The sequence below is a fragment of the Polypterus senegalus genome, chromosome 10, assembly GCF_016835505.1.
Source record: "Polypterus senegalus isolate Bchr_013 chromosome 10, ASM1683550v1, whole genome shotgun sequence".
NCBI classification, from domain to species: Eukaryota; Metazoa; Chordata; class Cladistia; order Polypteriformes; family Polypteridae; genus Polypterus; species Polypterus senegalus.
The window spans coordinates 25622891-25649247 of record NC_053163.1 but is presented as its reverse complement, the minus strand read 5'-3'; the positions used below and the strand labels follow the sequence as shown (position 1 = coordinate 25649247).

At 38.6% G+C, this 26357-nt stretch overlaps 1 protein-coding gene across 1 annotated transcript in view; it reads left to right on the top strand.

Annotated features, from left to right (window-relative positions):
- Positions 1–26357, top strand: part of LOC120536969 (cytohesin-2-like) — a 185815-nt gene that overhangs the window by 135283 nt on the left and 24175 nt on the right. Inside the window, exons 6-8 of the mRNA XM_039765550.1 lie at positions 21375–21493; positions 25750–25830; positions 25920–26032. Coding sequence (XP_039621484.1) covers positions 21375–21493; positions 25750–25830; positions 25920–26032 — 313 coding nt within the window. The remainder of the gene's footprint in view (positions 1–21374; positions 21494–25749; positions 25831–25919; positions 26033–26357) is intronic.

Genomic DNA, 26357 nt, shown 5'->3' with positions numbered 1-26357 from the left:
AAGTCCACATATCAAATAAACACTTTCACAAAAGGTATACTTATAACAAAACAAGTGCGCTTGTTTTCAGAATATAACCAAAGAAAAAGAAACTGGGTTAGGGTACGATGGTGACATGACCGCTTGGGTGATGCAGCGGTAAGAACTGCTGACTCATAATCAAGAGGTTGCGAGTTTGATTCCGGGCCCTTCCTAAATTTAGCGTTTTGAGTAGTGAGCTGCTCTTATTGTTACTATTATAGAATAAAAACATACATTTGATTTGAGTCTGTAACAGCCGGTGTAAATTTATGGTACTTGTACAGGTTAGCGTTTTTTTTTTTTATTCAGTTTTTTTGTCTCAGTGACGTTCACGCTTGCCCCGATCTGACACTGCTGTTTTCAAATAAAGACATGCTATAGCAGAAGTGAACTCAGATAAGGATGAGGGTTCTACATCGGAGAAAGAGAACCGAGCCCTCCCCACAAGAAACATCCACTCATGCATAGGAACAATGCAGCTGCACCAGGAGTAAATGCGAATGATCGCACCGTGTGGATGTAGTAACAGGATGGGTGTCATCCTGCCAGTCAATCTGCCACATGTGTCATTCAATGAAACAGCACAGCTTTCAGAGCTTGCCAGCGTATTATGCAAAGTTCTGTTTGCAATTATGTTTCTTGATGGTCTTTATATAAAAACTGTTTATATGTTACTTATATAAACACCACATTGAATGTTGTTTACCTATTTACCTTGATTTATTTACTTATCTTCCTACAGCATAAAATCACAAGTAGACTGCAGAGCTTCCTGTGTGGTGTTTAGATCTGGCAGTGCCATGCTGTTCGTGCATGTGCCCAAAAAAAGAAGTCTGTGTACCACTGTTCGCGTACATGTATGGCATCTATAAACTATAAATTGCCACTGCATGGCATCAGTTTATACAGTGATGGACTGTCGCCCTGTCTAGGGTTGGTCCCAGCCTTGTGGGCAGATAAGCCCCCATGACTGCACTGAATAGAACTGAGAATGAAATTTCATGTTTATGATCTTGGTTACTCTCGGAGATGTGACTTTTCCTTGTCTTCTTTTAATAGCAACCATAACATTTCTTTAATGGTCCAAAAAATTAGTCATTTAAATTCAAACCTATTAAGGTGGCTATGGAAAATATTGAAATTATGTCTCCTACCTTATTTTAGGCATTAGATTATGATTGCTATCTAGGAAGCTGCAAACGTCATTTCTCCCTCTAGTTATAAATATGTTTCATTACAGTTATTATTTTTTGTTGCAGTTTTATTAAATTATTACAAAAAAAGCTCTGATGCTTTATAAGCCAGTGCTTTCCCCTGACAGGAGTTTAATGGTTTTTCCTTGTGTTTTCACTCTAAATGTTATTTGCCCGAAGAGAGAAAACACTTTTTTTTTATCTTGGTTTCCATCAGGCAAGCAAAATAAAATGCAAAAACAAATCTTAGAGCCTGTGTTCAAGACGTAAATCGTTTAGAGATATTTATGCTGAAATTTGTACCAGAGCAGAACAAACACTGTTAGACATGAGACAGTGCTCATGGGATGATAAAGAAAACAAATGTGTTTACGCGAGCTGCCTAAATGCTCCGGACAAATCGATGTGAAATTTGTGATGGAATTACAATACTCATTCTTTTGACTTGTTAAATATCAGACAGAGTACAGTTTAAGCCTGCTTCATTTTCTTAGGATTTCTGTTATTATTATTACCATAATGAGACCGACCAAAACCCGGCAAAAGCAAATAAAAGTCAGCAATGGAAAGAGAGGGATGTGAACCCATATTTGATGATGCCTTTCCCAAATGGCACCCCATTTCCCTGCCGTCCCAGCATTTGTGGCTTGAAAATGCACTCCTCAGTCATTTAATAACTGTAACATACAATGTAGTGTAATATAATGATATACATTAATATAGTGCGCCTATACAAAGCGTTCACCCTTTAGAAGTTTTTATATTTTATTATACGACATTGAATCACAATGAATTTTGATATTGATCAACAGGAAAAGATTCTTTAATGTCAGATCTCTGTAATGTGGTCTCATTTAACTACATATATTTAACATAAAAAACAACACACCAAATTCATCACTGATGCAGCCATTTGGTTTTAGAAGTCATAGAATTAGCTCAATGGTGATTACCTGCCTGGGGTTTCAGTTGATTGTTAACATTAATGCACCTCATCTGAAAGGTCCATCTTGCGATGAGTCAGTATGGTGGACTGACCTACACCATGAAGACAAAAGAACACTCCAAGCAACTCCACGAAAAGCACAAGTCAGTGGACGGGGAGAAGAAAAGATCTAAGTCACTGAATATCCCTTGGAGTCCAGTTAAATCAGTTCTGGTACTTATCTGATAGGTCCAACAAGTGGCAAGTCAGTATGGTGGCCTAACCTACACAATGAAGACTAAAGAACACTCCTGGTAACTCCATGAAGGGGACTGAAAAACACAAGTCACGGGGAGGAGACAAGAAAATATCCAAGTCACTGAATATCCAGTTAAATCGGTCATTAAGAACTGGAAAAGGTATGGAACTGCTGGAAATCTGCCACAGCATGCCGGCCACAAAAACTGAGTGATTGTGCAAGAAGAAAACAAGTGAGGGAGGCCACCAGGAGACCTAGGAGAAGCTACAGTGAATAACTGAAGAGTCTGCACAGTCAACAACTGCTGCCTGGGAGCTTCGAAAGTCACAGGTTTATGGGAGAGTTGGAAAGTGGAAGCCACTGCTAAAAAAAAGAAAGCAACACCCTGGCTAGAGTTTGCCAGTAGGCTCATGGGATATATATAAACAAAGGAAAAGTGTAACATAGGTAAGGAACTCTACAATACTTTAAATCAGGGTTTCTTAAACTATTTGGGTTGTGGATTGCCCCAGTTGGATTATGAGTTACTGTTATATTTAATGGTAATGGGTCATGGATGGTTTGCAGAGTGAGTGGGTCATGGTGGGCTGCTGCCATGGGATTAAGAAATCAACTCTGAAATCGCTCTGACAAAAGATCTATGATCTGATGAAATCTAAATTGAGCTTTTTGTCCGTCAAACTAAATGCCATGTTTGAACACTGCACATTATCAAAACCTCACCATTTCCAAAGTGAGGCATTGTGATGGCAGCATAATGTTGTGTTGATGCTTCCCTGCAGCTTACACTGAATGGCTTGTGATGATAAAATGAAACGAAAACCTGATGCATTCTGCAAGAAATCCCCTTGGGAGAAGATTATTTTTCCAGAACGGCAATGACCCTAAACATAAAGCCAAAGCTACACAGTAATGGCGTTCATGTCCTGGAGTGGTCAAGTCAGAGTCCATATCTCAATCCAATTGAGAATTTGTGGCTGGACTTGACGAGAGTTGTTCACTCACGATCAGCGTGCAACATGACAGAGCTTGAGCAGGTACGCAAAGAAGAAAGGGGAAAATATGGAAGTATCTAAATCTAATAGAGACCTGTGAACACACTAAATGGCTGTTATGGCTGCCAAAGGCCACCTACTAAATACAGACATGAAGAAGCGAATACTTAAGGGATCAGTTATTTTGTGTTTTATATTTGCAATAAACTTACATTATTTTATAGAGATCTTGTTTCACTTTAACATTAAACCGTCTTTTTTCATTTGATCTATCTCAAAAAAGACAAACTAAATCCACTGTGATTCAATGTTATATAACAATAAAGTGTGAAATCTTTCTTTTCACACTTTGTGGTTCCTCATAGAACTATTGCTTGACCAAACACCATTTCATTCTGGGACGGGATCTTTGCATATGAAGTAATGTTCTTGGTGCTTTGAAACACTTCCTATCATGTAGGGAATACACTGCTGTCTTTACTGTATTGTAGGCTACCTAGCAAGACGCTAACAGGGTGGAGGTCGACTTTTGTCAAAATTCAGGGGTTGGTGGCAGTGTATGTTTTAGTTCGACTCTCTTCACTAGCAGGAAAGTTAACTTCATTGATTTTATCCCGATTCCCTGCACATGCATAATTACCGAAGAGCATTTCGCAAGAGACCAAAGTAAAATACTCTCTGGATAACATTTTGTGTATCATCGCTGAATCAGACTCTGATTTGTTGGACTTCAATTTTGATGCAAGTGATCTGGAGATTTGAAAGTGAAAGTCAGGTACCAGCATCAGCTAATTGTGGTGCAGAATATGTTCGTGTAGCTTCTGCGTCTATAGTAACATTTGCATGGGAGGACAGCCACTTATGACGACAAGATTGCATCGCACTACAACTGAGACTGTTGTACAGTGTTGCTTATTGGTGCATTTGCACTGTGCTTTGTGCTGGGGAACAAAATAAAGGGGTTCACCACGGAAAACAAACTGTGTGTGTGTTGCTAGACTTGTGCTTGGTGTCTGTCTGTGTTGGGTTTGGAGTGCTGGGGCCTCATGCATAACACGGTGTGTAGAATTCACACTAAAACATGGCGTACAGACAAAAGCGGAAATGTGCATATGCAGAAAAAAATCCAGATGCATAACTCGGTTCATTCGCCAGCTTCCACGTTCTTCCGGTCAATAAATCCCAGTCAGCGTGAAAATTAATGCATATGCACGTGCCTGCTGCCACTCCTCAACTCCTCCCAAAATTCTGCCTCTTTGAATATGCAAATCAATATAACTAGCCCTTAAGCTCAGCGTTGTGTGAAAAGGCAATGGCAAAATCGTGAAAATAGAAGAATTTCAGCGAATACCAAGTGGAGGCAAAGAAAAAACACATTAGTTGTTGGTTTAAACAGTGGTATAAACAACAAAAGGAAGTTGATCGAGTGACAGAGTTTCGGAGAAACTCGAAAGCTCAAGTTCACAAAGTCGCACAGTGCCTGAAATAAAAAAGAAGTTGCCGGATATCAAAGTCGCCATGAAAAGGCGAGTCATAGCCCACCGTGTGAGTGTCATATGAAAGCTTATTACGGTACAGAGAAAAAAAAAATAGGCACACAGTGGGAAAAACTTTAATCTCAAAATTTCCACTTTAATCAAGTAGTTTATTTTGAGAACTTGATGGACTGATTGAGTGTGTTTATAATTCTTGGGATGAAACTGTTTCTAAACCGCCAGGTCAGTACAGGAAAGGCTCTGAAGCGTTTGCCATATGAGAGCAGTTCAATAAACAGCGTGGCTGAGGCAGCGTGTGCTTGATGCTGTATACCGATAATTCTCTTTCCAATCAGCTGCTGTAGAGCTGTGATTCCACACTCAGATACAGTGATATAAATATTCAGAGTGGTGCAGTAATATGGAAAAAGATGATCCACTGTGGCAACCCCTAATGGGATCAGCTGAAAGAAGAAGAAGAAGGTACAGTTAGAGTAACAACACTAAACCAGCTATGGTATTTGGAATAGTTTGGCTATTCGGTGGACCATTACATTGTTACAGTATAATTACAATCAGATGCCTGAAACTAATAAAAAAAATGCGGTTAATTTCAGTGTATATGGTGCGCCAGTTTGCAAAACCAAGAGGAGAACTTGCATATGCTCGGGTTTTAACAAGCATGAAAATGTGCGTGGCTTTACACCGAGTTTAGGTTTTATACATCGCAATTTGAGTTTGGAAATGTGAGTACGCAACATTTTTGTGCTTACGCACCGTTTATACATGAGACCCCTGGTGCACCTCCTGGTGGCCACAATGCATATGTAAACATAATAATAATAATAATATTAATAATAATAATATTTTCTCTATTATAAAAGGAAATTTCTGAGACAAGACATTCTCAGAGATAATTCCATCTCCCGCGAGAGATAATTTCAGGTCCCGCAAGACGAGACTTTTTGCCAAGAGATTTTGACAAGTTCCGCCTTCCTCTCAAACATTTACGACCATTCCCACGGTCCAATCACTTCTCATTTGTGTGAATGCTCTTTTCAGACACAGTTCCTGCAGTCTCAGCTCCAAGCGTGGTCTCGGAAATAAAAGACAAAGAGTAGAACACAAAGTCATAAAGAGGTTCAAAACCGCGGGCACGATTACACATGCAGGGCAAGTTAGAGATAATGAAAGTATTAAAATTCGAAAGTCTCAAAAAACTGATAGTAAAGATCGTATTAGTGCTAACAAATGGAAATTATTACTCTGTGAAATAATGGAACAGCAAAAAGAGATTGAATATATGGACATAGGTGATATGATAGAAGTATGTAGATATTGCTTGGCTTTAAACTTTAAGTCGGAGACTTGTAGAACGTCTAATTCGTGTTGCCATCAGGGAAAAGTAGTGTTTCTTCTCAATGAAGAGGCGTATCCATGAGAATTAAAAGATTTGTTGCTTGGTGCATAGCGCCCACCCAGGGGTTGGTGAGTGAAGCAAGCAGGGGGCAGAGCCTCCTAGTAATAATAATAATAATACATTTAAGAGCCAATCTTAGAAAGTTAAAGCTTTCAGTTAATGTTTGTTTAATTTGAATGAAATATAAATCGTCTTAGACAATGGTATAGTCTTTTCCCCCTTGTAAGTTAGTTGAGATAGAACTTTATTGCTATAACTAAGATACAGTGTGTTAATCGAGTCAGTACCCCAGTGACCCTGTGTTAGGATATAGCAGGTTGGATAATGACTGACTAACTGTTGTTCTGAACTGGTCCCAGTGCACGGGGACTTAAAAAAAACATTTTCAACATAGAAATAGAATAGGCATACAGTTTTCTGAACGTTCTTAAATGGGTCAGAAACATTCAGAAGTGATTTGTAATGATTAGAAATGTAAAAAGATTTATAAGCTTTGAACAGAACTTCTCTTAAACAAGAACTTTTCAAATTTCTGCTATTTTAATTTTTTTCTTTTTTGTGTGAGTTGTTTTACTTTGAATTTTAACTAAAACTTTTTTAAATGAAGATATCTGGTCTGTGGAATCTTTTTGACACGTCAGGCTTTTGCTGAACCCCATTTACAAGCTGGAGCTGCAGAATTTAGGTAATTTTGGGTAACCGCAGCTACAATACATGTTATTTATGTAGCACCTTTCCCATGCTCAAGCCACTTAATATAGAGTATTCTGCAGACTTAGTTCTGTTAAATTAAGTAACATAACAGAGCTAACTTCTTCTCGTTAATCTCTTTCAGCTCTCATGTCAGTTAATCAATTTTTTTTTGTTTGACTCATTTTATTGACTGCATTCTACCATCCTGCTACATTTTGGATATTGCTGCCGTGTCACTAGTGTCACCTTGTGGTCAATAGAAAATGCAAAAAAGCACACCTCAGGTCTTTAGTAATCTTTAGCAAGTGGCAGATGTCGTATTTTTCTTATCACTTGTTACGAATTTAAGGTTCCTGAACAAGCATCTATTCTTTTTTTTTTGTTTATCTCCCATTATGGAAGTTTGCACAATTAATTATTGCCCTCATGTTTCTGTGGTTCAGATTTTTTTTTAACTTCTTCCCCACAGAAAAACATGAAATACAATCAATCATATGCTCTTTTTATGGAAGGACATACTAGGTGGTCACAGATACCAGGAGCAGTAATATGTTTATGGCCCTGAGGTATGTGTAGTCATTTTTGGGATGTTAATGCACTTCTATCCTAATCGTCAAAGACAGCATGAAGTTAATTTAAAAATAATGACAAATTCTCTGAATGACCATGCTTTTTGTTTCAAAGAACAATAACACAGAAACAACACCCAGCCATTAAAAAGATGTATGCTATTTTTGATCTGTTAGTTGAAAAGGCAGTGTTTCAATAAGTGGGATCTCTGCATGTGATCTGAAAACTTAGCAAATTAAAGTAGCAGTTCCCCAGAGGTTATTATACTACTTTATCTTGAGTTAAAAACACTAAAAAAAATAATACTGGTGTACAATTATTGAATAGGTGGTCACACTGAAATAAAGATTTGCTGTATGGAAAAAAAATTATCAGGCTCATGAGCATCATGTCATGTCATTTTCTAACCCACTTAATCTAAGCCAGGGTCATATGTGGAGGTAGAAAGAGACCTCTGGATCCACACACATACACACAAGCACACACACATATTGGCCAATTTAGTATCTTCAGTCCACCAAACCTGCATGTCTTTGGACTGTCAGAGCAAACCAACACGGACATGAGGAGAACTCGAAAATACGTGGAGGACCCTAATCGATTTACAGCAAGGTAGCAGCACTCCCTGAGTTTTGTATTATTTAAAGTAAATAAACCATGTCTGCGTTAATCTGAAAATATTTTAGGTAGTCAGGACTTTTCATGTTTGTTTTAACTTTGATTCTGGTTTATGCATAGGGCATCGGCATTTGGTTTCATTTTTGCTTTACTGGCTTCTGGCACACTTTGTTTTTAACCTAATTTTCTCTCTCTCATCTCCTGCGCCTTGTGTTAAAAATTTTTGTTTGCCTATTCCTTCTGTGGCAGAACAAAGGGAGTAATAGTAGCAAACAGTAGGGTTAGGGAAGTACTACGAGGGATGTTCAAAAAGTTTCCACGCTTTTTTTTTAACTCTATTCATTAAGGGTTTCAAAAACAAATGACATCACTTTTCTGCATAGTCGTCTTCGTTTGCAATACAATTTTAATGCCCAATTACTACTCCTCCCGCCTTCACCGTTTCCAATGAAAATATAAAAGTGCAGAAACTTTTTGAACACCCCTCAGAATAATTAAAGTCCAAGCCTATATTTTGACCACCAGGGGGCACACCAGCTTCTCAACCCCTGACACAAGAGACAGCAGAAATAAATCTAGTCATACACATAATTTTATTTAGGTGTGAGAAACTCTTCCCCTATGTTTCCCACCAGTACCGAGCACACTAAACCACAGAGCACCAATATATGGTACTTCCTTCTCTTTGCCTCACTCTCTTTTCCATCTCCACTCCTCCTCTGGCAAGCTTCGTCGTCCTTCTCCTGACTCATACAAGGCTTTCATTACAGTGTGGGAAACACTTTCCTTTTTGGTTTCCCACCTATACTCAGTACGATAAGCACCAATAAATCACAGCACTTTGTCACACCTCTCTCTTTCTTCTACGTCCACTCCTCCGTCTAGTCTCATCCGTTTCCTCCCGACTCTGGCTCCCTAAACAGAGTGAGGTGCCTCCTTTTATAAAACACCCGGAAGTGCCCCAGGTGTCCCGTGATCTACCTCCGAATGTGGCGGGAGAGAAGGGCTCAGCCATTCCTCATGTGCTGCCTGGCTGTGTCCACAGGCCCCAGCAGGGTTGAGCAGCCATGCTTCAAACCCGTAGCACCATAACAAGCCAGGGGGACTGCCCTCTGTCATCCTGGGGGAGGTACTGCCAGGTGAAAAGTCTTTTTCCCTGGTCCTTCCCTTAAGAAGGTGTCCCCAGCTGGGTAAGAGTCCTTGCTGTCCATTACAATATGAACCATACACTTTGAACCACTCCTCAACCTTCCTTCATCCACTCCCATTTGTTGCTGCCTACTGAAGATAGGTCTTTGAAAGGATTCCTTGTATTTTCTCGCTTTATGGTGATGTTTAAAATCCTTAAATAGTAATCAAGAAAAAGATGGAATATTTTGTTTAGGAAAAATCCAAGATTCACAACTCTTTCTAAGGCCAGTCATGTAAATTCTGGACTGAAGTATAACTGAAATGCAAATAAATGGGAACATTTGATCAGATACAGTACGTAACTGACAATAATTGTGCAGAAAGAGATTATTTAAATATCACCCTTTCTCTGGAAGGCATTTCCCAAAGCATAATTCTCTGAAGAAGAATGTGTCTAAATCCAATTAGTTAATCACATTATAAATAACATCTACTGAGTGGTAAACAATGAAATAATGACTTGACTCAAATGATCTATTGTCTTTTTACCAGCAACATCCTGCCAAGCTAAAGGAAGGAAATACACGATTATCAAGACGATTAACAGCACATTTGACTTTCTCATTAAGTGACAAGTCTTTTTTATTTTATTTATTTTAAAGTAGATAAAATTGCATACAATCAAATAAAACATATACAACAAATGACTTCATAGCGAGCGCATGAACACAAGAAAGCTAAAACTAGAAAAACAAAAATGAAAACAAAATATATATCAGAATGTTAAAAGGAGAGCAGCAAAACAGACTTCAACTCCCACCTGAGAGAAAGAGAAGAAAGCCGAGAGCATAGTTAAGAATAGCTAGAAAAAAGGATGGGAAAATGCCCCCCTAAAGGATACAAATGCCTATTCTAAAATATTATTAATTAAATCTTGTCAAATGCTCTATCGAGAGTTAGATTTTTTTTCCAATTTCAAATAATACAGAACATCACTTACCATCTGACTCTTCCAGATGTGTTCGTAGTGTGGCTTAGACATTTACGATCAATTTGTCCTTCTCCACTGTAAGCCCATCACTAAGAGCTTTCTCAGCTCACAACCTGACTCAGTGAACTTAGAACCTGGATGGAGCAGAACTCTTTAAAATTAAACTGCAACAAAACTGAACTCCTGCAAATTGGGCCTAAAATGCAACTTAATAAAATGAGCTCCTTCTCAGTCCATCTTGGTGGAGATCTCATCAGACCTGCCTCTACTGCAAAGAATCTTGGTGTCATTTTTGATTCCTCCCTCTCTTATTCCGCCCACATAAATCACATTAAAAAACTTTCTTACTTTCACCTCCGCCACATATCCCGTGTTCGCTCCTTCCTCTCCTTTTCTAATGCTTTTATCACATCCCGCATCGATTATTGTAACTCGCCGCTGGCAGGTGCCCCTTCTAATCTTATATCACAGCTCCAGCTTATTCAAAACTCAGCTGCAGGAGTCCTTACTCGAACCAGCAGCAGCGAGCACATCACACCCATCCTGCACCGTCTTCACTGGCTCCCTGTGTCTTACAGAATCAAATATAAAATCCTACTAATAACTTACAAAGCCTTAAATAACCTCGCCAAACTACATCAGTGACCTTCTCCATCACTATGTGCCTGCCCACCCACTAAGGTCCTCTGATTCTGGCAATCTTGTTGTGCTCCACACTAATCTACACTCCATGGGTGACAGGGCCTTCAACTGTATAGCATCCAGACTCTGGAATGGCCTACCGAAATTAATCAGATCAGCTGACTCCATGAATTTAAAAAAAAAAAAAACTCAAAACTCATCTGTTCAGGAAGGCTTTTAGCTCTACTTGACTTTATTACCCTTCTCTGTTTATCACTCTGTTAAGATGCTCAAGTAACCTGTATGTGTGTGTGCCAGACCATCAATTATGTTGTCTGTTAGGCTTTTTATCTCTGAATTCACTGTCGTAATCTTATTTATTTATTTATTTGGTTTGTACAATGCTATATACTGTATACCCTGCCATTCTTTCTTATATTCTGTAAGTGCCTTGAGCATGGGAAAGATGCTATATAAATAAAATGTATTATTAAGTGACAAGTCTGAAATGGGTAGCAAAGTGAAAACTGAAGTCAAAGTTTCTTGCATTCTTTGCGGTCAAAGGTTTGGGACGTGGTGCAAGAAGTGAGGTCCTGTCCTAAGGGTGCCCCTATAAAAATTGGGTTTATGTCCAACAACATTTATTTATATAGCACATTTTCAAACAAAAAGTAGCTCAAAGTGCTTTACATAATGAAAAAAAGAAAAATAAAAGACAGAATAAGAAATTAAAATAAGACAACATTTGTTAACATAGAAAAGGAGTAAGGTCTGATGGCCAGGGTGGACAGAAAAAACAAAAAAACTCCAGACGGCTGGAGAAAAAATAAAATCTGCAGGGGTTCCAGGCCACGGGACCGCCCAGTACCCTCTGGGCATTCTACCTAACATAAATGAAACTGTCCTCTTTGTAGTTAGGGTTCTCACGGAGTCACTTGCTGTTGATGGTCATACAGACTTTAATCCATCCATCATTGTTGGAACATCACGGTGTTTTCAGTAGGTGGTGGTGGCGCAAGTCACCACCAAAAGGACACCGGAAAAGGAAACAGAATAGAGAGTAGGGGTTAGTAGAGATTTTAGAGCCACCATGAATAGTTATTATAATAAGCTGGATATACACAGTATCAGAATTTTAATTACAGTGAAGTTATGAGAAGACCATGTTAAAGTAAAGTAAAGTCCAACTGATGTCTTAATTAAGGAGGCTATCCAGACCTTTATGTAAGAGCCATTTGTTAGTTAGTTAGGTTAGGCTAAGTTGTTTGAAATATTGTCTTAGTTATGTTAAAATGTTTGCCTATATGTTAGTGCATAGTCAATGGGAGGTTCATATAAACCCCACAAACTAAACTGTAAATGGAATATTCTATTTTTTTGCCATTCTGAGTACAGACTAATACAGTTTATGATCTGCCTTGCAGTTGGTAAGGCATGGAGGGCCAACCGTTTCAAACCGTACATACTGAATGCACTAAGTGAAGGCGGTGTAAGTTTGCCATTGAGAAATAACACAAAAGTATAAAAAGTAACTGGAGTTTAACACGAGAAAGCTAAGACTGTAATGAAACAGAGGAGAAACCTTTCCTTTTTTGTTGTTTATTCTACGTGTTGTAAAGAGAAAACAAGAGAGGCATGAAAAGGTTTGGGAGTTCCAACCCATATACTTGAAATTATGCTTTGCGGAAAGGAAAATTTGTGACAAAGAGTACTCTTTCAGGACCGTGTCCGATACAAGACTGTTGGGGAGAGGGATCTGCTTGGCTTTTATGTGCTGTCTTTGCAAGTGATGTCAGAGGAGTCTGTGGAGGAACCGGACAAGGGTTTCTCATCTGGGAATCTGCATGGGTAGGAGAAAGAATATTAGAGCATCCCGTCAACCCCTGTCTCGGCATACATCATTCCGTTAAGCCCCTGAGCCCTCCCATGCGCATGTGTATGATAGTGTATAATAACTGGTTTTATTCAGTGGCTGAAATGGGAAAAAAAAGAAACCAACTGCTGGCACTCCTTGTTTTTTTGGATGATAACGACCCCTTGGAGGTCCAAAAGTGTGCTGATCTACAGAAACTATTAAGATATTTAGGAGTGTGCTCAGGGGTTGTTGTCCTCTTGGAAGCGTGAAAGTTTGGTAAAAGGGACATTTTTTTATAAATACGGATTTGTAGTGGTGCCAGTATACACCAGTATGCATACATAAACTGTCAGTAAAATGGGGAAATGCCAGTACCGAATACTAGAGCATACCAGAGCATACTGGCCAACTTGAAACTCTGGCTTTATAAATAAAAAGATAAGTGAAACACTGGCTACTCTACTCGACTTCAGTAAGCCTGGGCTCCTTTATCACAATGGAGTGACTCATTTACTGTATTTGCCCAGAAATCTTCTCACATAACTTTTTTTCCCCCACCAGTTTGCTTACGTCCACCTCACCTTTTGACTTTAAAACTCAGTGAGCACTGGCAGCAGCGTCTATTTATGGCTCCTCTTGGGACCACTCTTGTTCCAGCGCTTAAATAATTGCAAGTGTTGTGATGCTTTGCAAAGTCCACAGACTATCACACCAAAGTCCTCTTCTGACGGTGCCTGTGAACCCCGTAGTTCACTTAAAGGAGATGTTTGCCTCAAAATTTATTTTTTGGTCTGTTGAAACCCAAACTCCTTTATTACTTCAGGGCAGTTAATTTGTAAAATGAGTCTACAGTCTAGCACTTGGGGTAAAAAGTGGGCTTCCTGTTGTTTCGTTACTGTATGACTTCCCTCTGAAGTTTGTAGTTTGATTATTGTGTACTCTTTAGTGAGAAGTCAAGCAAAATGACACCTTTTATTGGCTAACTAAAACGATTTCAATATGCAAGCTTTCGAGGCAACTCAGGCCCCTTAATAATTGATTTACTGCCCCCCTAGTGAATCCTGTTTACTTTTTACTTTCTCGTATATGAAGTGTAGTAAAATATTGTAATTGTCCAAAAATTCAATTTAGAGATTTTGATGATTCTTGTCATTTTAAACCTCTCTGAGTCCACCTTACTTTCAAATAGGGAAAGTATTGTAATTGTCCAAAAATTTAATTTTGATGAATTTTGACATTTTAGACCTCCCTGAGTCCGCTTTACTTTTTTGTAGGGAAAATATTGTAATTGTCCAAAAATTCAATTTAGAGATTTTGATGATTCTTGACATTTTAGACCTCCCTGAGTCCGCTTTACTTTCTTGTAGGGAAAGTATTGTAATTGTCCAAAAATTCAATTTTGATGAATTTTGACATTTTAAACCTCCCTGAGTCCACTTTACTTTCTCGTAGGGAAAAAATTGTAATTTTTAATGAATCTCAACATTTTAGACTTCCCTGAGTCCACTTTACTTTCAAATAGGGAAAGTATTGTAATCGTCCAAAATTTCAATTTTGAGATCTTGATGAATCTCAATGTTTTAGACCTCCCTGAGTCAGAAAATACCATTTTTGAAATTATGTCTGTGTGTTTGTCTGTGTGTGTGTATGTAAAAATGATAACTTGAGTACGCTTTCACTTAGGTCAACCAAATTTTGCCTAGAAGTATTAGGAGCAAAAGGTAGATTTCTATCAACTTTTGGGCTATTTCTGTTAACTAGAAGTGGTACTTTACCTTTTATTTATGCAGTGGCAGAGTTCGATTGATTCAACTTTACCTTTATAATAATTGTTCTATATATTATTAATTTGATTTGATTTTGATGGTTCTTTAATGTACATAATATAAAAATATAATAATTGTTTACTCCTCAAATATTCATCCCCATATCTGAGTATACGAGAAAGTCGAGGGGAGACCTCTCCTGATTTTTTTAAAAGCCCCTGTTAGACAACATTTAGCCAGGCAGGTTTGCATTTGGGTATGTGTATGCTTCCTTGTGTGTGTTTGTAACAGTAGTAATAGCAGTTTAAATTTTCTGCATTACAATGCTGAAGATTTATGCACTTCTTCACTCAGAAAGCACTATAACAGCATGAGAGGAAAAAAAGCCCAAGGGTGAAATAAACTAAAATTGCATTTTCAGTGAACAGAAGATTGTGTATAAGAATGGACAGAGCAAGGAAACAAATTGATTAAATCTGTTGCCTGAAAATCGTACATTAGTTGTGCATTTCATACCCCCCAACCATCCTAATCTGTAGCCTGACTTATTCCATTTCAGGTTAAGACGTAATGCACTCATATTTCTTGGTAAACATACAAAGGTAGGAAATTGTGGTGGGGTTAAACACAGTCCTTCCTGCCACAGGTTACCACAAGTTTCAAGTCCTGCTTTGTTTCAGTCAGTATGCATGCGTTTGAATTATTGTTTCTTTGTTTTTCACAACTAAGTTATTCTACTTGCACAGAACTACATATGAACCAGTTTTAAAAAGTGGAACTGTAAGATTAGTCCGTAGTGCTAGTGACTTTGAATCTGTTATTCGGTAAAATGACAAGATGGCAACACACATCAATAAAGATGCTGCAAGTTGTGCAGAAAACACACGATGCTACAGTCGGCCCTCTGTACCCTTGGGTTCCACAACCACAGAGTCAACCAACTGTGGATCAAAACTAACGTAGGAGGGTGGGGTTTCGGGTGGGGGGGTATGTGTTTGATGTAGAAAGTTCCAAAAAGTAAAACTTCCAAAAAGTACAGAGCACTACGTTGAATGAAGTGATCTGTGGGCATACCCCGCTGTAGTCTCCTGCCATAGGAGTCGAATAAAATGGCTCACAGGAGTAAACTTACAGCTCCACTATGGCAGCCGGTTTCTCTTCAGTTGGCTAGCTCTGTTCACACCAAACACACTTCTCTACTCTACAGATCGCTCGATCCCGTTCTCAGACGATCGCTGTCTTTTTAAAAGCAATGCTTTTACTTGCTCTCCTATCCTACCTCAGCTTCTAAGTGACACCAATTGATAAGGTGGACAATGGTTTCCATCTTTACATTACCCACAGTACTAAGCTATTAAACAAAAGACATACACATATTCCAGAAAATAAAGACACTCAAACAATGAACCATTAACCAAAAAGTTGAACCAAAACCAGACTTCTTTAAACAATTGCTCCCCAACAGTCAATGTGAGTCTGTCCATCAGCCTGCAGACACCTGGCCAGGGCACTGGCTTTGAACTTGGCTAAGCTTATCTATATGTGAACATCCAAAGAGCTAGAAACAGTTTTGACACACACAGACTGTCTGCAGGGTAATCAGTGTACTATAAATTAAATACGAGGGGGAGTCGAGTTAAAGTTAGAAAACAGGATTTACCAGAAAATGGAACACACCTTAATAAAACTGCTCGTGTCATTTCTCAACGTAGTCTCCAAGCTTCTCAATGCATTTGTGCCACCCTGCCTGGAAGTGAATGGATTGCAGCAGAATAAAAGGTTTTGTCTCGTCCTCACAGCCACTCGTGCACCGCTTTCTTCACATTGTCATCGGTCTTGAATCGACGACCACCCACCAAAAAGGTGGAAATCACATGGTGCCAAATCTGGCAAATAAGGAGGATGTGGCAATACCCCAAACTTCAGTTTCTCCAGACAAGCCTTGGTGTTCTTAGCAGTGTGTGTGTCATTGTTTTACAGCAAAAGGACTCCTTGAGACAGCAGTCCCCACTGCTTGGATCGAATAGAAGGCTTCTCAGCAAGTAACTTGCACTAGTGACTGTAGTACCCCCTCGGTATGTAGTGTCCTACGATAACTCGGGTGCACCAAAGACCAAACCTTTTATTCTGCTGAAATCCAGGCAGGTGGCGCAAGTGCATTGAGAAGGGTGGAGACTTCATTGAGAAATGACATGATCAGATATGTTAAGGTGCGTTCCATTTTCTTACTTTAGCTTGACGCCCCCTTGTACTAAAAAAATGGGGTGAGATTCTTGCTGGGAGAACTGGCAATCGTTTTAAATACGGTGGATTTCTGATTTTCTTTGTCTTCATTTTGCCTGCAGTATGCATATTCATTAAGGTGTTGGAAATTTTTTGTTATTTATTTCTTGTGTGGTATTGTACCAATTATTATCCTGCTACATGATCGCAAGATAAGAGCAGTGCTCGTGGTGGATCATGTAGAGGTGGGTGTTCATTGTTGACAGATTTTTATTTTTTTGGCTGCTTCTTTTAGTTTTAGCGAAGAGCGTTTCTCTGTTTACCAAATTATTTTTTTAAATATTATATAGTGCTTTGCAAAATACTTGTACAATATTAATCAAAGAAGAAGGGAACATTGCAAAAGTAATAGGGACAAAGTAAGAGTGCAAGATATATTACTAAACTGTGAACAAAGATTCTACAGTAGATACGGAACTCCAAGTTTACGTCTTTCACTCTCGCTTTTCGGGACAATTAAATAAGGGCATAAACTGTCATTGTATGTGTGACATTAGACCACAGACCTTAAGACAACAGGAATAGGAGGCCTTCCACAAATCTGTTGTCTCCTGTAATTCTTATGTGTCATTTGTCGATCTCAAAATGAAGCGATAGTCAATGAATCACATGGCAGGAACGTTCTGTGATTAGGCTCTGCCTACTATAGGGTGGTCCAGATCTAATTATGCAATTTTCATTACGCTATAACTTATTAATTTTATTACATAGAAAATCACCCAAAAAATCCCGGACCATCGAGAAGTGTGCGAAATGACGACATGAAGAATCGTCTTCGTGCCGAACTGGAATCGTCTCCACATAAATCAAAGTCATCCAGATGATTTGGATCTGCATAATTAGATCTGGACCACCCTGTAGTGATGTTAATTCAGTCTTACCTATGTTAGGTCTTAAGTGTTGTTTTTTGAACCATTTCCTCAGGTTCACCAGTGTTCTCTGACTTTGGAGTTTAGGACTTTAAGACGAGAGTAGTGTTCTGATAAGCTGGCTCAACCAGCAGATACCGATGAATGGATAGATGGGACTTTATTTGTCCCAGGGGGAAATGTGGCATTTTACGATAGATAGATAGATAGATAGATAGATAGATAGATAGATAGATAGACACACACTATGGTCTGAACACACATCAAAATGACTATAAAGCAAGAAAATTAAAAGGAAAGAACATTTCTGATTGGCAGTCCCAGTCCCTGTGAGACATTATGCAGGCGTATCGCTGTTGGTATAAACAAGCCCTAGTCATGTTTCTTGACACACTTCTGATTCGTTGGCTGAAAGTCCTCCGTGTTGGTGTGTCAGTGAGAGGATGTGCAGCATTGTTCATAATGGCCCTCAGTTTTGTTTTAATTCTCTCCTTCTCTACGACCTCCAGGGGGTCCATTTGGTGGGCCTCTCTTGAAATGATGTTACCAACCAAAAACAGCATAGTATAGAAAATCTCACTGGCCTTCACAGAGTTGTAGATGAAAAGGATGTCACTACCCACATTCAAGGAGTGTAGTGTCTTAAGAAAAAAGAGCCTGCTTAGCCCTTTCTTATAAAAAAATCAAAGTTCAAAAGATATATTATGAACTGCCCCATCCAAAAAACATGCAAATCAAGGGAGGGGATCACCTCCAAACCCTGGCATGTACAGTGCAAGGCAATGAAAAAAACTTAAAAAGATAAAAATAAAAACATTTAATAATAGAAGTAATAGGAAAAACACAACTAAATATTTCACCAGAGTAAAAAAATTTAAAAAGAACTTGTCTAACAGGCAATCCAAAGCAAACAAGTCCCTAAACAAAATCCACAAGAAAATCCAAGTTTGAGAGCAAAACCAAATAGTCAAAACAAAGAAAATTCAGTACAGTGAACCCTCGTTTATCACGGTTAATCCATTCCAGACTCTACCGTGATAAATGAATTTTCGCGAAGTAGGATTCTTTATTTATAAATCGAATATTTTCGCAGCTAGAGTATAGAAAACCTGTTTACGACCTTCTAAATACATTTTTTTAACATTATTAGAGCCCTCTAGACATGAAATAACACCCTTTAGTCACCATTACACTCGTATTACCCAATATATTAGACAAAATAAGAGAAAATAAGACATATTAGACGTTACAAATATCATATTACTAGGCGCACTCGCCTTTTAAGGCGACCGACTTTTATCCTCAATTTTTGTGTGCTCCATGTGTATATCAGGCATGTAAGTGTAGGGAATAAGAACATCAAAGTGCCCATTCATAACATCTCCCGAAAACCCAAGTTTTTTTTCATCCCCTCAAGTGCCTGTCCAAAGTCGTACAATGTCAGCCCGAATCTGTACCGCTAAAGATGGAGTTTCATGCACTAAATAAGCTATAGATGAGAATAGGCAAGCACCATCTCCCCTGATATTTACTACGCGGTGAGGCATTTGTACTCCATCAACATTAATTATTTCCAGAGACATAATTTCCTGTATTTTTCCAGTGCATCGCGCACAAAAGCAAGGGAACGATGAGAGCACCAGAACCTTGCTCACATCGCGTCGCTTAGTACCTCAGGCCGCAAGTAGTAAGTCTGTAATAAGCGAAATACAGCTATGCTTTGCACTCATGGGACAGAAGGACAAGCCCGAATGCTTTTATATAGTAGATTATTGTACTGTACATTTAATTGCACACAACCGCTAACCTATGAAGGCACGACCTCAGTAGGAGAGTAGGTGGTGCAGTATCTTTTGCAGGTGCGTTGTTGTCTTCAGTGAAGGAGTACTAGGAGTAGGCAGTGGGTATCTGGGTGCGGCTGAAGAACATCTTGATAGGCAGTTGCTGGCGCTGTCTTTTCATATGCATGAGGAGGCTTTTGTAGGGTATTGCCATCTTTAATCATATCCAAGAGTTTCACCTTCTCCTGGATAGTAAGCATCTTCCTCCGGCGCTTAGTTTTATTGTCAGAAGGCTTAAAAAAGCAGCACGTTTAGGAGCCATTGTAGGGCTTAGATAAAAGTTCTCAGAAAGCACATGCATAGTGACGTAAGCGTGTATGAGAAAAAAATCGCGATTGAGTGAAGCCGTGAAAGTCGAAGCGTGATATAGCGAGGGATCAATGTACTTACAAATCCCACCACGATCCACCAGAGCGGATTTAAAATGAACTACCCTGGACTTCACTTCCCAACCTGCCTTTATATAGGTAATGAAAGGGTGGCACCACCCACAAAATGCAAGGAACATAATGCATAATAAGTACATAGAGTAGAATTAACTGGTAATAGATAATCAAACAAATAACAAATTAGCAAAACCGTATTCTAAAAAATAATGAAAAGAAGCAATTTAAATATAAGCCATTGGAGGAACCCTGGCTTAAATATAACCTGTCTGATTATGCTGTTGTGTTGTACGTTGCACCTTTGGTCCTGGAGGACATTATATCATCTGACTTTGTGCTTTAATGTATATGGTTGAGATGACAATAAAGCTCTACTTGACTTGACTTGACTATGATTTGTGGATGTTCATCTTGCGCATCATTTCTTTCCGCAATATATTTAAAGATATACTTTATATATTTTTGCTTAGTGTGGGCTCTCCATGCATGCAGGTTCCACTTTTAACGTTGGTTTCATGTTTTGTTGAATTAGTGGTATTTTGATTCTAGTCATGTGACTGCAAATGGGTGGTGATGACATCACAGGAATTGATGATATAAATATTATGGTGATCTCACTATTCCTTATCCCCTGTAGGACTCAACACCTCTTGTGTTTCTTAGCATTAGTGTGTCTTTTTGTTTCCCCTAAGAAGGCCATTAGTGTTAGGATTTTGAATTCTTGATGCAACCTCCTTCTGACTTTGATTCACATTTCTCTCTTGTCTGTTAGATCATCGTTTGCCTGTTTTGATTTTGTACTCCCATTCTTGACCCCCCACTGCTCAACCTGACTCCACCTCTTGGTCTCCAAAGTCGTCTCCTGGGTCAATTGCTTTCCCCATAATCCTCGGACACAGTGTGTGTCTGTAACACTTCTATTCAGTCTCGTATGGTTCCCCTCCTGCTTCTCAGATAGTGTATGCTATGGCCGTGGCATGGCTTCTTTTATTTTCTTAAAGTATATATCTGTGCCTTTTAATTCTTTACAATGTGTAACAAGTTTGGTTTATTTTGTTATCAAGTCAGTTCAATTGCCACTTGTTAATATACGTTCAACTTCTTCTCTTTTATTTAGAAGTCTTTGTGATTGAGTGGAAAATTGGTGCCGTGCAAGTCTGTTTTTTATGCTGCCCTTCTACTGTAAGCTGGCCTGAGGGTTAATGAAAGCACAAGTGAAAGGATTCAAATAAATCATGCCGAGGAGAGCAGTATCTTTTAAGGTTCAATGGCCTTGCATTATCACTGACAGCTCACAATGTGGGCTGGCACGCCAATGTTTGTGCTGGGAATTTCTGAAAAGTGATTTAACGTGACTCTGTCAGATTAGAGGTCAAGCTGAAAAAAGATTTATTTTCTTGTCACTTTTGGCCTCACAGCTTTGGAATTGATTTATTTTATTTATTTATTTTTTTTTTTTTAGGGAATTGAATATTTGATCAATAATAATCTCCTGGTTTGGGAAGCCAAAGCTGTTGCAGAATTTCTCTACAAGGAAGACGGCCTGAATAAAACAGCCATTGGAGATTTTCTGGGGGAGAGGTACGTGACTTTATTTGTTTAGGTTCAAATCAAGTCTATCTGCCACCCACAGACAATCTGTGTATTTTTATAGGGATTTGGGAATTTGGGGTTTATATTATTTGCCTGGATCTCCCACAATGCACTTCAATAGCCCGGTTATTTAGAGAAACCTGTTTTCTAAAATGCCATGTAAACACTTACTCTGATTTGAGAAATTGGGTAATTGGCATGGTGAACACTAGTAGATTTCTCCTTGAGTACGGCCATGAAAAACCCTTAACTGGGTTAAGTTAAGGATTATGTAGTCTGCGCATGTCCATTGCACTCTGTCATCCTGTGTATGCACACGCTTTCATCAACCACACATACAAGCGTCCACAAAATAAACTTCCGGAGACAAATGTTCAGGTGATCACATTATTCCTTCACGTGGCTCAAATCATATGTCTCAATATTTACCTCCACATTAACCATTATTTTATAATAGATGGAGCATTGCACTTTAATTTGAACACTGATTGGTTTTTGGATTGTTTTAAATAAAAGCACTTTGGCACCTTTTTGCACCTACCTCATGTTGCTCTGCATGTGTCCTCATCTGCCTGGCTCACCTCGGTAACGTTATCGATGGTGGTGCATTCAAGAGGCTCTTGGAAGGAACCGGTAATGTGGAGCCAGCCCGCACTGTCACAGTTACATTCGGTTTTGGCACATTTAATGCATGGTCTTTAATTGTTACGCAGCTGCAAAGCAAAATACAATACTTTTGCTTTGCTTTTATTTATAACAGGATATCTGTGGACATGAATTAAAGCGCAATATGACTTTGTATTGCATTTTAAACTGACACAAAGTTTGTGTTCTATAGTGAAAAGCAATTGATCAATTGGTTGATATGTTTTTAATTATTACACAATAAAAATAATCTAAAGTTATTTATACCATAAGTCTATGGATTGCATTGCAATGATATTAACAGACTGGATTGCATTTAGCATTTAACTTTGGCAGGAATAATCTTTCATAGATTACGATAACCTTTTTAAGTGCGTTCGCAGTTAATGCAAAAAGCACCTACTGTGGTAGCCACGTCTTTCTGTCTGCATGAAATAACTTGGCTCTATGTGTGGCGATTTTATTGAAATTTGGCATCCTTATTCTTTTAGAAAATTTATTAGGTAAACTGTATGTACAGTGGGATGAAAAAGTTTGGGCAACCTTGTTAATATTATTATTATTATTATCATCATTATTTTCCTGTATAAATCGTTGGTTGTTACGATAAAAAATGTCAGTTAAATATATCATATAGGAGACACACACAGTGATATTTGAGAAGTGAAATGAAGTTTATTGGATTTTCAGAAAGTGTGCAATAATTGTTCAAACAAAATCAGGCAGGTGCATAAATTTGGGCACCGTTGTCATTTTATTGATTCCAAAACTTTTAGAACTAATTATTGGAACTCAAATTGGCTTGGTAAGCTCAGTGACCTCTGACCTACATACACAGGTGAACCCTATAATGAGAAATGAGAGTATTTAAGGGGGTCAATTGTAAGTTTCCCTCCTCCTTTAATTTTCTCTGAAGAGTAGCAACATGGGGGTCACAAAACAACTCTCAAATGACCTGAAGACAAAGATTGTTCACCATCATGGTTTAGGGGAAGGATACAGAAAGCTGTCCCAGATATTTAAGCTGTCTGTTTCCACAGTTAGGAACATATTGAGGAAATGGAAGACCACAGGCTCAGTTCAAGTTAAGGCTCGAAGTGGCAGACCAAGAAAGATTTCGGATAGACAGAAGCGGCGAATGGTGAGAACAGTCAGAGTCAACCCACAGACCAGCACCAAAGACCTACAACATCATCTTGCAGCAGATGGAGTCACTGTGCATTGTTCAACCATTCGGCGCACTTTACACAAGGAGATGCTGTATGCGAGAGTGATGCAGAGGAAGCCTTTTCTCCCCACAGCACAAACAGAGCCGCTTGAGGTATGCTCAAGCACATTTGGACAAGCCAGCTTCATTTTGGAATAAGGTGCTGTGGACTGATGAAACTAAAATTGAGTTATTTGGGCATAACAAGGGCGTTATGCATGGAGGAAAAAGAACACAGCATTCCAAGAAAAACACCTGCTACCTACAGTAAAATATGGTGGTGGCTCCATCATGCTGTGGGGCTGTGTGGCCAGTGCAGGGACTGGGAATCTTGTCAAAGTTGAGGGACGCATGGATTCCACTCAGTATCAGCAGATTCTGGAGACCAATGTCCAGGAATCAGTGACAAAGCTGAAGCTGCGCCGGGCTGGATCTTTCAACAAGACAACGACCCAAAACACTGCTCAAAATCCACTAAGGCATTCATGCAGAGGAACAAGTACAACGTTCTGAATGGCCATCTCAGTCCACAGACCTGAATATAATTGAAAATCTGTGGTGTGAGTTAAAGAGAGCTGTCCATGCTCGGAAGCCATCAAACCTGAATGAACTAGAGATGTTTTGTAAAGAGGAATGGTCCAAAATACCTTCAACCACAATCCAGACTCTCATTGGAACCTACAGGAAGCGTTTAGAGGCTGTAATTTCTGCAAAAGGCGGATCTACTAAATATTGATTTCATTTCTTTTTTGTGGTGCCCAAATTTATGCACCTACCTGATTTTGTTTGAACAATTATTGCACACTTTCTGTAAATCCAATAAACTTCATTTCACTTCTCAAATATCACGGTGTGTGTCTCCTATATGATATATTTAAATGACATTTTTTATCGTAACAACCAACGATTTATACAGGAAAATAATGACTATTAACAAGGTTGCCCAAACTTTTGCATCCCACTGTATATGTCTGAGATACTCATATTTCGAATAGATCATGCCATACAAATATGTGAAATTTCAAAATCCCCCTTAAAAACGCATCTGTGAATTTGCTCTCTAGTTCATATATAAAACGGAAATATTTGGTGTGAGTTCAGTTACAGATTAGTTTATTGTTTCAAAAATATCTTGAAATAGGTCCCTTCAAATAATATACTGTATTTTGTACATTTTCTTCTTTCACTTGCCCAACAGTGGTGCCTGATGGCAAGTTAGTCAAATGCTGGGAGAGATTTGCATGGGGCACAAACTGAGCTTCTGTTATAGCAGCTCACATCATCTACTGCAAAAAAGTCACTAATCTAGAAATGAATGTAAGAGAAAACTAATTCCTGCATGTCATTCTATAAGCCTACAGGAATCAAATATGTGCTCAGTATTTGCGTTGCGCTAAAACCAACCTCAACAGTTGCATTATCTGTACATTAGATGATTTACTGTTTCTATGATAATATAATTTCTCGGCAAAACTCCAGACCTGCTCTTCTTCAACGTCTAAATCAGTCTGTAATTTTGCCTTGATACTTCAACGGAGATTTTTTCCTGCATTTTTCAAAATGCTACAATTAGTCACAGACCCTCCAAAACCAACAGTCAGCAATAGGACATCAATCGATGCCATTTTTACATCACTTGACTTGAAATTTGCTGTCTGTGAAAGCTGCTGAGCTGCCAAAGTTCGATTTGGATACGCTTTTAACTACGTGATATTGTAAAGTGCTGTTAAAAAGCATCCATTTACTGTAGTCAACTAACACACTGAATTGAATTCTTTCCTTGCTGTTATTTTTGAATATGACTAATTGTTACACAAATATCTAATAAATAAAAAAAAAATGTAATAACTCTTTATTTTTTTTTTAAAAATGTAAGATACTCTAACATTCAACCCGGTTAACTAAGTCCCCAAGTGCACCTGAATATCGTGCACATTTATTAAGTCATTTTTGTTTTTTAATCGTTTTATTTCAGAAGCGGACTGCAATAACAAAACAGAATCCAATCAAACAAACAAATGACGTTGCAAGTCCAATCCATGGAACTCAGCACTCAATCCCCACCTGACTACCCTTTTGACAACTTTACCTGTAACCTTCAAGGCACTATATAATCCAGGAGAACCAAGATTCTCAAACCACACAATCCTGGTCCAACTTTCTTGGCATCCCTGAGTATTTCAGAACTGTAACCCTTGTGTTCCCTAATATTATGGGAGGTACAAACAAATATTATACTGTAAATACATTTTTAGAAGGTTATATTCTGTAACCTAGTTTTGGAAATTGAGGTGTTGATTCCTAAATCTTCGCTAAGCTAAATGAATTTGGTTAACATTTTGTAGAAAGTGCTTACAGTCTTTAAAAATATTTCTTTTCTTTTCCATTGTAGAGAAGATATGAATATTAAAATTCTCCATGCATTTGTTGAGCTTCATGAATTTTCTGACTTAAACTTGGTCCAGGCGCTCAGGTAGGAGAATGACACATTTTTTAATAACTAAAATTTAACTGATGAAGGAATAGTTTTTCACCTTATAATAACATATATTTTATTCCCAGGCAGTTCCTGTGGAGCTTTAGGCTACCTGGTGAAGCTCAGAAGATTGACAGAATGATGGAGGCTTTTGCCACCCGCTACTGCATATGTAACCCTAATGTTTTCCAATCTACTGGTAAGTTGTGTACTTGAAAAACTGAAAATTAATTTCATTTTATGGTGGTTCTGATAAATAATTATAGCTGGTAGGACGACATTTCCACTAGGTGTAACCAAAAGAAAAAGTATCAACCAAGACGGAGCAGAGAAGGAAGAAGAGTTTACATGTCACATGAAAACTTGAACCCCACCCAGCTAGTCTCTCTATATATAAAATCCATCTGTCTGTCTGTCCACTTTTCACGAGAGAACTACTTAATGGATTTTTTTTCCGTAATTTGCTTGAATGTTCCTGCTGATTTTGTGACTTCTCTCATTGCGCTAAGTATTAGAGTTCGCTT